General features: G+C 36.9%; 6 protein-coding genes across 6 annotated transcripts; 4 read left to right on the top strand and 2 right to left on the bottom strand. All coding sequences in view use genetic code 12, as the record gives it.

Annotated features, from left to right (window-relative positions):
* Positions 1-902: 902 nt before the first annotated feature.
* On the top strand, positions 903-2,024 carry KGF56_002248 (opsin family protein; the record flags this gene model as incomplete). Its single annotated transcript, XM_049323457.1, has 1 exon — positions 903-2,024. The coding sequence occupies one exon, from the start codon at positions 903-905 to the stop codon at positions 2,022-2,024; it is 1,122 nt and encodes a 373-aa protein (XP_049180664.1).
* Positions 2,025-2,821: 797 nt separating this feature from the next.
* KGF56_002247 (uncharacterized protein) lies at positions 2,822-3,670 on the top strand (the record flags this gene model as incomplete). Its single annotated transcript, XM_049323456.1, has 1 exon — positions 2,822-3,670. One exon carries the CDS (start codon positions 2,822-2,824, stop codon positions 3,668-3,670), a length of 849 nt encoding a protein of 282 aa, XP_049180663.1.
* Positions 3,671-3,940: 270 nt separating this feature from the next.
* KGF56_002246 (uncharacterized protein) lies at positions 3,941-4,477 on the top strand (the record flags this gene model as incomplete). Its single annotated transcript, XM_049323455.1, has 1 exon — positions 3,941-4,477. One exon carries the CDS (start codon positions 3,941-3,943, stop codon positions 4,475-4,477), a length of 537 nt encoding a protein of 178 aa, XP_049180662.1.
* Positions 4,478-4,710: 233 nt separating this feature from the next.
* On the top strand, positions 4,711-5,223 carry KGF56_002245 (signal recognition particle subunit; the record flags this gene model as incomplete). The annotated part of the gene is made up of 1 exon (XM_049323454.1): positions 4,711-5,223. One exon carries the CDS (start codon positions 4,711-4,713, stop codon positions 5,221-5,223), a length of 513 nt encoding a protein of 170 aa, XP_049180661.1.
* Positions 5,224-5,380: 157 nt separating this feature from the next.
* Positions 5,381-6,784, bottom strand: KGF56_002244 (uncharacterized protein; the record flags this gene model as incomplete). Its single annotated transcript, XM_049323453.1, has 1 exon — positions 5,381-6,784. One exon carries the CDS (start codon positions 6,782-6,784, stop codon positions 5,381-5,383), a length of 1,404 nt encoding a protein of 467 aa, XP_049180660.1.
* A 1,630-nt stretch (positions 6,785-8,414) lies between these two features.
* Positions 8,415-12,326, bottom strand: ROA1 (Roa1p; the record flags this gene model as incomplete). Its single annotated transcript, XM_049323451.1, has 1 exon — positions 8,415-12,326. One exon carries the CDS (start codon positions 12,324-12,326, stop codon positions 8,415-8,417), a length of 3,912 nt encoding a protein of 1,303 aa, XP_049180659.1.
* Positions 12,327-13,833: the final 1,507 nt, after the last annotated feature.

Here is a 13,833-nt window from a genome sequence, read left to right as displayed (position 1 = left end):
ATCTACATTAAGGACCTTCTTTTTCGTACTTTTTGTCTCAAGAACGATACAAATATCGGCCGAATGGTTGGTTCTTTGGATAGCCCCGCTTCCAAATCCGTATATATTTCAAACTATTGATTCAAGTTGAAAAGGCAAATTTACAGATTTGAAATGACGCATATCCCTGCAAAGTCACCCAAGGCTTTGAGTCTCTCCTTCTTTTTCACGGAGATATTTGAGCTTACCTTTCTCTTTCTTTCCCCGTATTTCTCTTTCTTTCTCTTTCTTTCTCTTTCTTTCCCTTTCTTTCCCTTTCCCTTTTTTCCTTCTTATCTCTCCCTAATTTTCCTTTCTTTGCCATTTTTATCGCACATTTTTCATCCTATTTACTTGCTTCGGAACTTCCAACAAACACAAAAGTACCAATGAGTGATCACTTCAAAATTACAACGCCGTTCTTAATATTGACAATACCGAGTCACACTCAGAAAGTTCTTAATTCTAAACGCTTCTCTACAACACAAGGCTAAATTTTCCTAAAAACAAAATAGAAACTAAATCCTATTTGTAAGTAGCAATTTTCGTGAAGTTTTTTTTTTTTTTTTTTTTTTGTCTTTTTACTCACTACTCCCGTTATTGCATATTCTGACTTTGATCCTTGAAAAAGGATTGATACATAGTTGAGTAATCACGAATTGCTACTCTCTACTTATGATATAAATAGAGGATAAAAGCTACCCCTATTTTTTTGCTTTTCTTCCTGAAACTCTCCGTGTTTTATACCAAAGCTTATCTATCTCTTCCCCCCCTCCATTTCGTTTTTTTTGCACCCAAGATCAATTACTTTTTGCAGCCATTCCCGCCAGCTACTAAAAAAAAAAGAAAGGGTATACAACAAATACAAAAGAGCTTTCAAAAAAATGGAATTTTTAGTCAACATTGTCAAGAGAGGCAATCAGGCTGTATCTGTTAACCCACCGCCTCCCGCCTCAGATATCAACTTGACTTCTCATGGTTCAAATTGGTTATGGGCAGTGTTTGCATTATTTGCATTATTTGCCGTTATTCATGGTTTTATTTATAGTTTGACTAGTGTCCGTCGCAGCGGTTTGAAAAAGGCATTATTGATTGTTCCCTTATTCACCAATGCAGTTATGGCTTTTGCTTATTATACATATGCGTCAAATTTGGGCAATACATGGGTTGAGACCCAATTTCATCATGTTACTACTGATCGTGGGTACAATGTTCGTCAGATATTTTACGCGAAATACATTGGTTGGTTTTTGGCGTGGCCATTGGTATTGACTGTCTTTGCCATTGTTACTCATACTTCGTTAACTGATGATAAAGATGACTTATTGAAGAGAATCATTCAAATTTTTTCAACACTCTTTACGAGATTTTTGGCAATTGAAGTGTTTGTTTTGGGTTTGTTAATTGGTGCGTTGATAAGATCCAGCTATAAATGGGGTTACTTTACCTTTGCTATTATTGCTCAATTGTTTGCTATTTATTTGGTTTGTACTGATTTGCATCACAGTTTCAGAGGTGTTACCAGGAATATTGTTGGAAATACAATAATTATTGTCTTTATTGTTGTTTGGCTTTTGTACCCAGTATGTTGGGGTTTATCTGAAGGTGGTAATGTTATCCAGCCAGATTCCGAAGCTGTATTTTACGGTATTTTGGACTTGATCACATTTGGTATCATACCAATTATCTTGACTTGGATTGCTATTAACAATATCGATGAAGATTTCTTTACAAAGATTTGGCACTTTCATTTGCGCGGGGACAATATAGGCCGCCCATATGACCCTGAAAAGAGTGTAGTTGACAACACTCCTAGACACTCTGGAGACACTGCTGTTCCTTCGAGTGGAGCGCGTACACATATTCCACCTCTTGGTGAAGAGCCAATTATTGAAAGACCGGTTATTGCAAATCATGCTGTTGATGCACCAGTTATTTCAAATCGTGGTCCCAATGCACCAGTGATTGGAAAAGGTGTAGCCGATGAGCCAATAAGAACCGTTTAAATTAATATGATATTTTTACTACTGAAAGATTACAGAGAAACATTTATGGATTTTGCAAATAAAAGCCATGAAACTGGAGAGGATGTGAGAAGTATGGTTTTCGGTGTTGCTCCACTATCGAGCGAAGCGGGATAGTGTCGTAATGGTTGGTTATTTCTTACTTTATACAAATAATCTTAATTTATGTATTTTTCACTTTTACCAGAAACACTATCGAGCAGAGCGAGATAGTGTTGTAACAAGCCACTGAGTGTTGCTCCACTATCGAGCGAAGCGAGAAAGTGCCCCTAGTCAGTGTTGCTCCACTATCTCGCTTCGCTTAATAGTGTTAAAGAGATAGTCAGTGTAGTGTTAGAGAGATAGTCAGTGTAGTGTTAGAGAGATAGTCAGTGTAGTGTTAGAGAGATAGTCAGTGTAGTGTTAGAGAGATAGTCAGTGTAGTGTTAGAGAGATAGTCAGTGTAGTGTTAGAGAGATAGTCGGTGTTGCTCGATAGTGCTAGAGAGAAAGTTAGTGTTGCTCGATATTGCCCCTAGTCAGTATCGCTCGATAGTGTTGCTCGATAGTGTTGCTCAATAGTGGTCGTACTTTTCTTTTTTCTTCTATTGATACGAATCTTTAAAGAGCAACGAGAAACAAGCAAACAAGTAAAATAGAGAATAGAAAAATTAGATCTATATCAGTTACCCTTTACCAGTATTTCCTCTTCCCCCCCTTACAACACTTTTTTCTTTTGCATAGCATCACTGCACAAGTGCACCACTTGTTTTTTCTTGTTGAAATTGTTCTTTATCTTCAATGGCCCCCAAAACCCTGTCGTCGTCGACTTTAAAGCATCAAACCCCAGCACAGCAATTAATCAAGGTGGTTCAAACTCAGCAATTTTACTGGTTTCTAGGACATGTATTTGCTATTTTGTTTTCAGTTTTGAGTGGATTAACCGGGTTATTTTATAGACAAAAGGCTTCGTTGAGACAATATCGGTTTGCATTGTTATCAATTATTATTACTTATATCATAGTTATCAAACAAGTTTATTTCAAAAATGGATTAAAACAAGTGACAGTTGCCAGATTGTTGAGAGACGAAAACGTCCAATACACGCTTTTTGCATCAATATTGTACTTTGCAAGTCTTGTTACTGAGAGCCAGGTTCCTACAAGTTTATGGTCGTACGACATATTTGCCGTTTTCCACGTTTTGACCTATTTCCAAAATCACTTGCTTAGTGCCTTTATACCATCGTTACAAACGCAACAGAGACTCAATTCAAAGATTAACGAGTTTACAAACAAGTTCAACCAACCGGCACTATACACTGCTTCATCTATTGAAATTGTGATGGTATTGACCACTGGTGCTGAGCTTATCTTGCTTCCTATTGCCTTAATCTTGAGATGGCGAAGCTTTACTTTTTGTGCTACAAAGGTGTTTGTCTTTTTATCAGTTGTAATTTTCAACAAGTTGAGATTTGATGCTAGCCAATATACGAAATCGGCAGTAAGTCAATTAGAAAATACTTTTGCTGGCTACATTGCTAGAATTAACAATCCTAAATTGACTCAATTGTATGCCAGTTTAAAAGCACATATTTTAAACAGTTTGAAGTTGATCCAATTACCTAAAGAAACAAAAAAGACTCAATAGGTTATCACTAACTACTACTACTACTACTACTACTACTACTACCTGTCCACCACTACCACCCAAGTATGTTGCAGTATTCTATTCTGTATATCTAAATATGTTTATCTATAATTCAATCTTTGTCAGAGAAGAGAAGAAGAAGAAAAAAAAAAAAAAGGAAAGAAAAGAAAAGAAAAGAAAAGATTTAAAGAGGAAAGAGTTAAATATCGAATCAAAGTTTTTGCTTTGTAGTTGATTGTTTGTTTGTTTTCAAGCTTGTATTTTCCAAAGATGTCATCAGCTAGTTTGAAAAAGATAGCAGCTAAAAATAAGGTAATCTTAGATCAACTCTTATACATATCTATATTCCTCAATTTGTTGATTATAGTTGTACTTGTACTCTTACGAAGACCAAGAAATTTCACTTACTATATCATTTTCACCATTCCAAGTATTGTGATACAATACCTCTTGGAAGCTAAAGGGCGTCCCAAGCTTGACCAAAACCAACGATTGCTTAAATCAGGTGACGATATTTTGCAAAAAGGTAGCTTGTTCCAATATTGCTTTGATGTTATTTATTTAACATGGTTTTTCGATATATTGATGGTTTTATTTGGCACCAATAAAGTTTGGTTGGGGTATTTAGTCATACCGGGATACATTGGCTACAAGTTAAGTGGATTTATCTTGCCATTTTTGAAGAAAAGTAAAAAGACAAAGGAAATGGTGGATACAAAGAAAGAAGAGAATGATTCAGGGTTAAGTAAGCGCCAACTGAAATTAAGAGCTAGGCAAGAGAAAGGACCAACTACAAAATACAGATGATCACTTTGTTAGAATAAATTGTTTCTTGTATGAGGACAGTTGTACTGTAAATATGTTAAAAATTCGTTTCCTTCTCTTGTTCAACATTGATCGATGAAGAATAATTGACATTTCTAAGAAGAAAAGAAAAAAAAACTAGTGGAAAAAAAAAGAACAACCTACCTCTACAATACGATAAAAGGGTACTTATTAGCCCTTTTCTTTCCACCTCAAACTCAATAAATACGTAGAAGATGCCCAGGGTTAAGAATCTAGATGATTTCCTAGAGCTATCAACCGACTTGCTTTGCAATTTCCCTTCAACAACGACTTTGTCAGTAACATATACCAATGTTCTGAAAAAAGCGAAAGCCAAATCCACCAAGAGCAAAAAGCCTATAGAAAAAGCTCGTAAACATATACCTACAACACATGCAGTGAAAATCAAATTCTTTGAGCCTCATACTGGTAAATGTATCAAATATAAAACAATAAAGCAAAAAGAATTGAGTCGCATATTGAATATGTTGGGTCCTCAAGGGATAAGTAATAATATTGGATTAGCTAGTTTAATGGCAAATTGTAAATTTGAACCAACAAGTACTGAAGCTGAGCATACTGCTGCTGGTGAAGAAAGCAGTAAAGTAGCGGATGACGCAGCTACAGAGGGAGGGGCAACTTCTCTATCCACCGGCGATAGCAGCAGCGCAGGACATGCTCCAACGAGTTTAAAAAAGAAAAACAAAAAGAAAAAGAACAAAAATTGAAATTGAAGAAAAGCAAAAACAAGAGAACAATGTCAATTAACTTATTTATAGCAATTAGTTGTATTAATGATTCTTCTAAACAAATGGTTATCCCTTATCCTTCTTTCACTTGTATCAAACTGAGCGCGGAAAATGCTTTCCATAATCGGCTCTTCTTCTATCTAAACAAATTCTTCAATTTTACGAAAAAACTCTCATTTTTATTATTACTATCACGTTTTGCTGGAGACTTGGTGTGCTTTCCCGGAGACTTGGAAAGGTGGAATGCACCAGGCATTTTGTGAGATGGATGCTGGTGTGACCTAACTTTACGAGTAGATGAGTTTGGAGTGTTTGGCGCAGTTGAAGATGAATCTGAACTATGAGTAGTGGCATTTTTTGCTATTGATGGAGCAGTTGCAGATGCAGCTTTAGATTTAAGAGTTGCTTCAGATGTTTTTGATTTCAAATTTGGTTTCTTTGACTTTGCAGCAGCTACTGCTTTTGGATCCAATGTCGGTTTGCCTTCACATTCAATGTTTTTTGCTGTTGAAGACTTGTTTCCGTCGGTGCTGGACTTAATGTCGACATGTTCATAGTCTGAAGATAATGTCTGGCTTGGAATAGCGCCAAAGGAGGAAACTGGAGTTGAAATATTTTTTGAACTTTGACTTGACTCTTGTATAAAGGTAGGGTCAGTTTGCTTGAAATCACTAGCAAATGCTTCTTTTGGACCATCAGATTTTGCACTTGCCTCTACAGCTGGAGCCTTTGCCTCTTCGATAGCAGAGCCAGAACTCTCAGGTGCCACCACCTCCAAAACTGGTTCTTTTACAGCTGGAGCATTTTCCTCTTTTTCAACAGTGCTATCTTTTGTGTTTTGCTCTGGTTTTAATTCAGGCGCAGCATTTTTATTTTCTGGTGAGGTTTCTGAAGGAACATTATCTTTTTTCTTTTCAATTACAATCTCTGTGTCCTTTACTGCCTCTGTGTCCTTTACTGCCTCTGTGTCCTTTACTGCCTCTGTGTCCTTTACTGCCTCTGTGTCCTTTACTGCCTCTGTGTCCTTTACTGCCTCTGTGTCCTTTACTGTCTCTGTGTCCTTTACTACCTCCTCATTCTTAGCTTCCTCTTTATCCTTTCCTGCCACCTCATTCTTTGCCACCTCTCTATTCTCTTCCCTTTTTGGCACCACAGCAGCGGCACTCTCCTCTTGGTTTTCGGCAGCACTCTCCTCCTGTTTTTCAAGAGCACTCTCCTCCTTGTCTTCAGGAGTGGGCTTTTTCTTATCGTGATCAAACCCAACCAATTCCAATTGATCTGCGTGTATGATATTATTTGCATTTCCATGCTCGTCAGTAACAGTTTCATACTCCTCGGAGGTTACCCAATCTTGACCGTTTATAACAAACTTGAATTCAATATCCTTTTTCTCAGCAACAGTTAATATCGTCTCATAGTTTGATCCAACTAAAGTCAATGGGGGTAAAGATTGCCTCCAATCATCAAAGCTTCCAGTTACTTGAATAGTTTCTGCATTTTCAAACTTGTTTGACACTCTTATCACAACCTGATAACCCATTGTGGAAGGTTTTGAGGTATATATAAGCACCTCCGACGGTTTTCTCCTTAAAAAGAGTAACTCGCTCAAATTATGAATTGACTCCAATATGATGAAATATGAATCTTTTTCAGGCTTTTTTTTTTTTGTTAAGGTTTTATTAAAGGTGTTGTTAAGTAATAAAGATTATAGATAACAACAAACAAACATATAGGGCAATAACCACAACAAAGCAATAGAAAAAAATCACTTGGGGTACAACTTTAGTGAATACAACGTTCAAATAGACTTGTTACTGGTACGAATATCTAATGTATACTACTTGTTAGTGTATACAACTTGTTTTCAATAGTACAACTTGTTTAATGGTACAACTTGTTTAATGGTACAACTTGTTTAATGATACTGTTTTCAATGTTACATTAAAACAGAACCCAACTGGAACATATAACTATCTTTATATTTCATCTTCTAAACTTCTACATTTAACCTGCTAAACTTCTACATTTAACCTCCTACATGACCTCTACCTATATTATTACATGTAACCTCCACAAATTGTATACTATTGATACTCCTTGTTTGGGCCACAAAACGCAAGCTACTCTATTTATTGTTTTTTATTGCGGACTTTTTATTCATCATACGATCGCTTTTTATTTTTTCTCGCTCCCGCTCGGCCCGGAGTTAGAGTAAAACAATCTGACACTGACACGAGATGGTGGAGTACACGCACCACCCGGCTAAACGCGGCACTATCGAGATATCAACACTATCGAGGAGAGCGAGATAGTGGAGCAACACTTTGTACCTTGTTACAGCTAAACTACACAAAATAAAAATGAGCACTATCGTGCAAACACTATCGAGCAGAGCGAGATAGTGTTGTAAAAAGCTACAAAGTATTGCTCAACTATCAAACAATACTAACCCGCTCTGCTCAATAGTGTTGTAACAGGCTAGTAATTACTGCTCCACTAGCGAGCAGAGCTAGTGGACCACACTCAGTATCTAGTGTCGATAGTGTTGATATCTCACTCTATTCAATAGTGTCGATATCTCACTCTATTCAATAGGGTTGACATCTCACTCTATTCAATAGAGTTGATATCTCGCTCTGTTCTATAGTGGACTATATATTTTCCTTAGCCCCATTCGTCAATTGGCTTTGGTCCCACAACACAAGACCAAAAATATAACCATTATATGTGCGTGTCCTTTTACACGATTTTTGGTTTTGTGTAAAGCTGCAAAATATACGCCACCACTAGGGAGTGAAGCGAGCTAGTGGGGCAAGACATAGTAGCAACACATAGTAGCAACACTAGGGAGTGAAGCGAGCTGGTGGAGCAACACTAGTAGCAAGAGAGCAAAACATAGTAGCAACACATAGTAGCAACACTATCTCGCTTCGCCCTAGTGGAACAGTATGTAATATCAACGGCCAGTTAGTGTTGTAACAGGCTACAAAGTGTTGCTCCACTATCTCGGTTCGCTCGATGGTATATAAAACCCATTGCAAAACCATAGGTTTACATATAACCAAAACACCATTCTTGTATTATCAACTCGATATTATCTAGCTCGAGGTTTATCTCTTTAGCTAACGGTTCATCAAAAGTGTTGCGGTCTTTTTCTATACATCCTAAAACTAAAACCATTTAACTCTAACATAAATAGAAACAATTGCTACAACTCGGTACAATACAAGACAGGCAATCAATCCTCCAAACATTGCACCTACGTTTGCTTCTAAATTATAAGAAGCCAATACATCTTGTCCAGTTCTCAAACTGCACTCTCCAACATCACAGTCAAAAACTTGGTCCTTGAATCCTAAATTTGCACAAATGGAAACGGCATATTTCATGGGACTAATGTAATTGATACCTTTGAAAAAGCCTGGCATATGGAGAGACATGGTACCACCCATGAATATTGCTATAATGATGATATTTGATAAGATATTAGCTGCAACTTCCATATGCTTGAACACACTATTCACAAATATACCCAAGGATTCACCACAATTAATCGATACAAACCCAGTAGCAAACATTGAAAAAAACATTGTAGCATTTCTCGGTAATCCACAAACAAATACAATCAACGCTGAAAAGAAAAATGTTGGAACTATTTCTGTTGGTAACTCATTTAATAAATAGGAGAGTCCAAATTCGGTGACTCCGTATATCCCATCTCGATATTCTTGAAAAAATAAATTTCTTTCAAATGGGTATAGACTGAGATTATTAACTAAACCAACAAAGTACAAGTTGAGCACTTCTTGAATCAAACCTAGTCTATTAGCTATACCATCTTGCGTATTCCTCAATGGGGCAAAAAATAATGTATGTACAATGGTGAGAAATACTGTTTGACCCATTCTACTCAACACACTATCCTTGGATCTGTAAGATGTAACAAACTGCCTTTCGGTAATCGTGGGAAACGTGTACAAAAACGGTAATCTTTTGAAATAAAATTTTGATAAATCAATTACCTGATAATCCAGAGTGATACTATTATTCGTTATACTTGTATGCTCATTCTTCTCGTTTAGTGTCTCTTGATATACCCACTTATTGGTCAACTTTGTGATTCTGTCAGCTACAACTTGTTCATCTTCATCATTTGAAGAGCTCACCAAATCCAATATATAATCAGCTGCATTTTTGTTTTTGGAATTTACAAACCCAAGTTGCGACATATATTGCAACACACCAATTGTTGTGCCATTGTAAATTACATTGCCACCTTTGCCCAACAACAATAAACTTCCAAACTTGTAAAATAGTTCTTCACTTGGCTGATGTATAGTGAGAATCACCGTGGTACCAGCTACAACAGCCAACTCATTCAATAATTCAAGAATAGCTTCGGCTGTGCTTGAATCTAACCCAGATGTAGGTTCATCCAAAAATAAAACCTTAGGCTTGGATAAGAGCTGTATGGAAATACTCAATCTTCTCTTTTCTCCACCAGATATACCTTTGATAAACTCATTGCCTACTAATGTGTCAGCACAATCAATCAATCCAGTTTGTCGAATTAGTTTATTGACAATCTTGGGAATCGCAGAACGCTGACTTACTGGTAATCGTAATCTCGCTTGATAATATAGCGTCTCACGAACAGTCAAATCTGCAATTAAGGAACTATCGTGTTGCGTTACATATGATGAAATCTTGCTCAATTCAGAGCGGGATGTATTTTGTATACTGTTGACTTTAATGTTTCCTGATGATAAAAACTTTGTTGATCTGTCTAACCTGTTTGACAAATAGTTCAAGCATGTACTTTTACCACTTCCCGAAGGGCCCATTATAGCATTGACCGTGTTTGCTTTGAAAGTAGCATTAACGTTATTTAGTAGAGTCTTCAAACCTTTACTCTTGCCAAAAAAGGGTTTCTCTCTGATTGCCAAATGGATATTGAATAAATTAATTTCAATGGAACAATTGCTATTATTATTGTTGTTGTTGTCGATGAGGTCCGTTTTTTCGTTACTCCCAACCATTTCAGCTTCAAGGTGGTGAATACCTTCACCTTCTTCATTACCTAATTTATTCTTCTTGGTCTTGGCCATTCCACCATCATAAGATCTAAAGTACAATGCTACTCCAGTTAATACCAATAAACCAACAACCCATCCAATAAGTATCCCAATTGGTTCAGCAATCCACCCTTCGGGATAGCCCAAAATGGCCAATTGAACATTACCTGAGTATTCAGCACATCTAGGATCATCATAATCGTTATAAGGACAGTCACCTACCCAGTTGGTAAACTGGTTCGCTACCAAAGCACCAAATCCATACCAAAAATACGCAATGTACTTGGTCCATTTAACATAAACGGGCATCGTTGAAGCATTAACAAAATAGCCTGAAGCCGAATTTTGTAATTGATAGAATAAGTTAACAAGTAAAGTAGTTATGGGAAAACTTGGAGCTACTGCAAACATCAAAATTGCACCACTCATACAACATAGTTGCGTTAACAAGACTATGGTAAAGTATATCCCGAAATATGATCCATCATTGACTCTCATGCCCCACATGAAAAAAGTAACGACTGAGAACAAAACAGTCATTGGTAAATCTTCCAATAGGAATTTGGCTAATCTTCTCGATATGATGAAATTTGGTATACTTGATACATGTTCTTTATATTCACGAAAAAAACAAGCCCCATCGGTGTTCCATAACCTTTCAGTTTCGATAAACATAGCACAGAATCCAACAACTTCCAACATTACGTATTGCGTTGAGATCAATGATCGAATACCTGCAAGATCATGTTTCGGACGGTAAAACATCCATCCTAGTGTGATTGCAAGAATCAATATACCAAAATTCAACACCAAAAGACTCTTGTAGTCACGATAACTAGTCTTGAAACTCCGTTTTGTTAAAACAACGAGTTGTCGAAAATGGGATATTTGATCCCTTTTGGGTGTGGAAAACAACTTTAGATTTGAAGAAAACTGTTTGGAATCTAGCTTAACACTACTATTGTATTCGTAATCGTTTATGGATTTCCAATGATCAACCAAGTAGTTTATTCTTTTAACGGATGCAGCCTCATTCTCAACAGTTGATGCATCCTTAACTGAGAGTTTCATAACATATTGACTAATATTCAAATCGCTGTTATAGCCCAATTTCCCAAAATAGTCCAAAGCTTGATTCTTCAAATCACCAAAATAAACCAATCTCCCACCCAGGGTCAACAAACAAACCTTATCAAACAAATCACAAATCTCTGCTCTTGGTTGATGAATCGACAAAATAATCGTGATGCCATATTCGTTTGATGCTAATTTCTTCAACAACTGCACAAGTTTCAAAGAAGACGAAGTATCCAACCCCGTTGTAGGCTCGTCGAGGAACAAAATAGATGGTCTAGACAATAACTGTATAGCCAAGCTTACTCTTCTTTGCTCGCCGCCTGATAAAGTAGTAGCAAGCAGTGAGAATTGGCATATCCTCGTGTTTTTCAAATGGTCTAAATTCAACACTTTGAGAATATAGTCAATTAGTTCATTTTTCTCCAGCCGAGATACATATGGGGGAAGTCTCAAATCAGCTTGACTTTGAAAGGTTTCCAAAACGGTTAGCCCTGGTAGGAAAAAATCCGTTTGCAACAAATAGGCATGCTTTATATGTTTAATGGTACATTGTGAAAAGTCTTGGGGCGACGACAACGACGACGACGAAGTAGCTGGGGCTCTTGTATATGTAACGCTTCCTGAAAACTCGAGCTTCTTGTTATTAATATTTGTCCGTTGCGACAAAGTGTGTAGCAACGTTGTTTTGCCAGCACCTGAACCACCCATCAAAGCCACCAACTCACCAGGCTTGACATCAAACGATATATCATTCAATATCCTTGAAGACTTGCGATTGAAATCCTCAGTCTCCAAATCTATATCTACATCTGTACTACTAAAATCTTTTTTTTGCTTCTTTAACTTGGACTTGATTGCAACTGACAAATTGCGGACCGATAAACCAACTCGTTGGTCATATGGTATCTCTAATACATTTGACTCACTCATCGTAATATACTAGCAGCAGTTTAGATATTATCGAGACATACACATAATGTTCTATACTCTCTGTAAAGACTTTCTCTTTGATATTGAAATGTTGGAAAATTTCCATCGCTTTATATAATGCAACGGCGGCTAAAAAAAAAAAGAAAAGTTTTGCGTTTTTCTTGTCTAAGAGATGGCCGCTTTGAGTATCTAAATTGAGCAATTGCGCTTTTTCAAATGAGAGAAAAAATATGAGCGACTACATTATTGAGTCACTACACTATCGAATCACTACACTATCGAATCACTACACTATCGAGCAAAGCGAGATAGTGGAGCAGCACTTGGTAATTTGTTGCAGCACTGACTAGCTTGTTGCAGCACTGACTAGCTTGTTGCAGCACTGACTAGCTTGTTACTCCACTATCTCGCTCTGCTCGATAGTGTCTGCTCAATAGTGTCTGCTCGATAGTGGTTTTTTTTCCAAAAGACTAGAGATATAGAGTCATACGGATTTGATTTAAGAAAAAAATGATGACACATGACTATTCACAAATTGTCTAAAAGAGCTTGGATTTTTAACCATGTGCTTGAAAAGTTGCTACAAAGAGCAGGGGGAGGGGAGGGGGCGGAAATATCGCTAAAAACTCCTTTATCTGGCCTTTGGCGTTATAGGATAGCAATAATATCCAAGAGTATGCAATTACGGTAATAGTTCCTTCTCTCATTAAATCCATATTTCCTCAATTCTTTTAAACGATTGTGGTTGTAAAATAGCTACCCTTTTTTCTTTTCATTTTTTATTTTGTTGAAGCAATTTCCATTTTAGGTGGTTGCATGCGATAGAATTTTATAAAAAAGCTTGACTAAACTATAGACTATAGACTATCGAGCAGAGCGAAATAGTCTAAATGTACCTTATAGACTATCGAGCAGAGCGAAATAGTCTAAATGTACCTTATAGACTATCGAGCAAAGGGAGATAGTCTACATCTACTCTACCTTATAGACTATCGAGCAAAGCGAGATAGTCTACATCTACTCTACCTTATAGACTATCGAGCAAAGCGAGATAGTCTACATCTACTCTACCTTATAGACTATCGAGCAAAGCGAGATAGTCTATATCTACTCTACCTACACTACATCATATCTACTCTACCTACACTACATCCTATAGACTATCTCGCTTTGCTCGATAGTCTACATCTACTCTACCTACACTGTATTATATAGACTATCTCGCTCTGCTCGATAGTCTACTGCATTCTATAGACTATCTCTCTTGGCATGATAGTCTGCATCTACACTGCATTAATTCCGTTTTTTTTGTCCTATTTATTTAGCTCTAGCTAATGAGTATTTAGCCAATTCCAAAACGGCTTCTTTACTACTCTCTCTATAGACTATCGACATCTACAGTGCATCAGATAGTTTGCATTTACCCTCTATAGACTATCTGCAATTACTCTTTATAGACTATCTCCATTTACTCTCTATAGACTATCTCCATTTACTCTCTATAGAC

The sequence above is a fragment of the Candida oxycetoniae genome (genome assembly GCF_023343755.2).
Source record: "Candida oxycetoniae strain CBS 10844 chromosome Unknown scaffold47, whole genome shotgun sequence".
NCBI classification, from domain to species: Eukaryota; Fungi; Ascomycota; class Pichiomycetes; order Serinales; family Debaryomycetaceae; genus Lodderomyces; species Lodderomyces oxycetoniae.
This window is presented reverse-complemented; position numbering and strand designations above follow the sequence as displayed.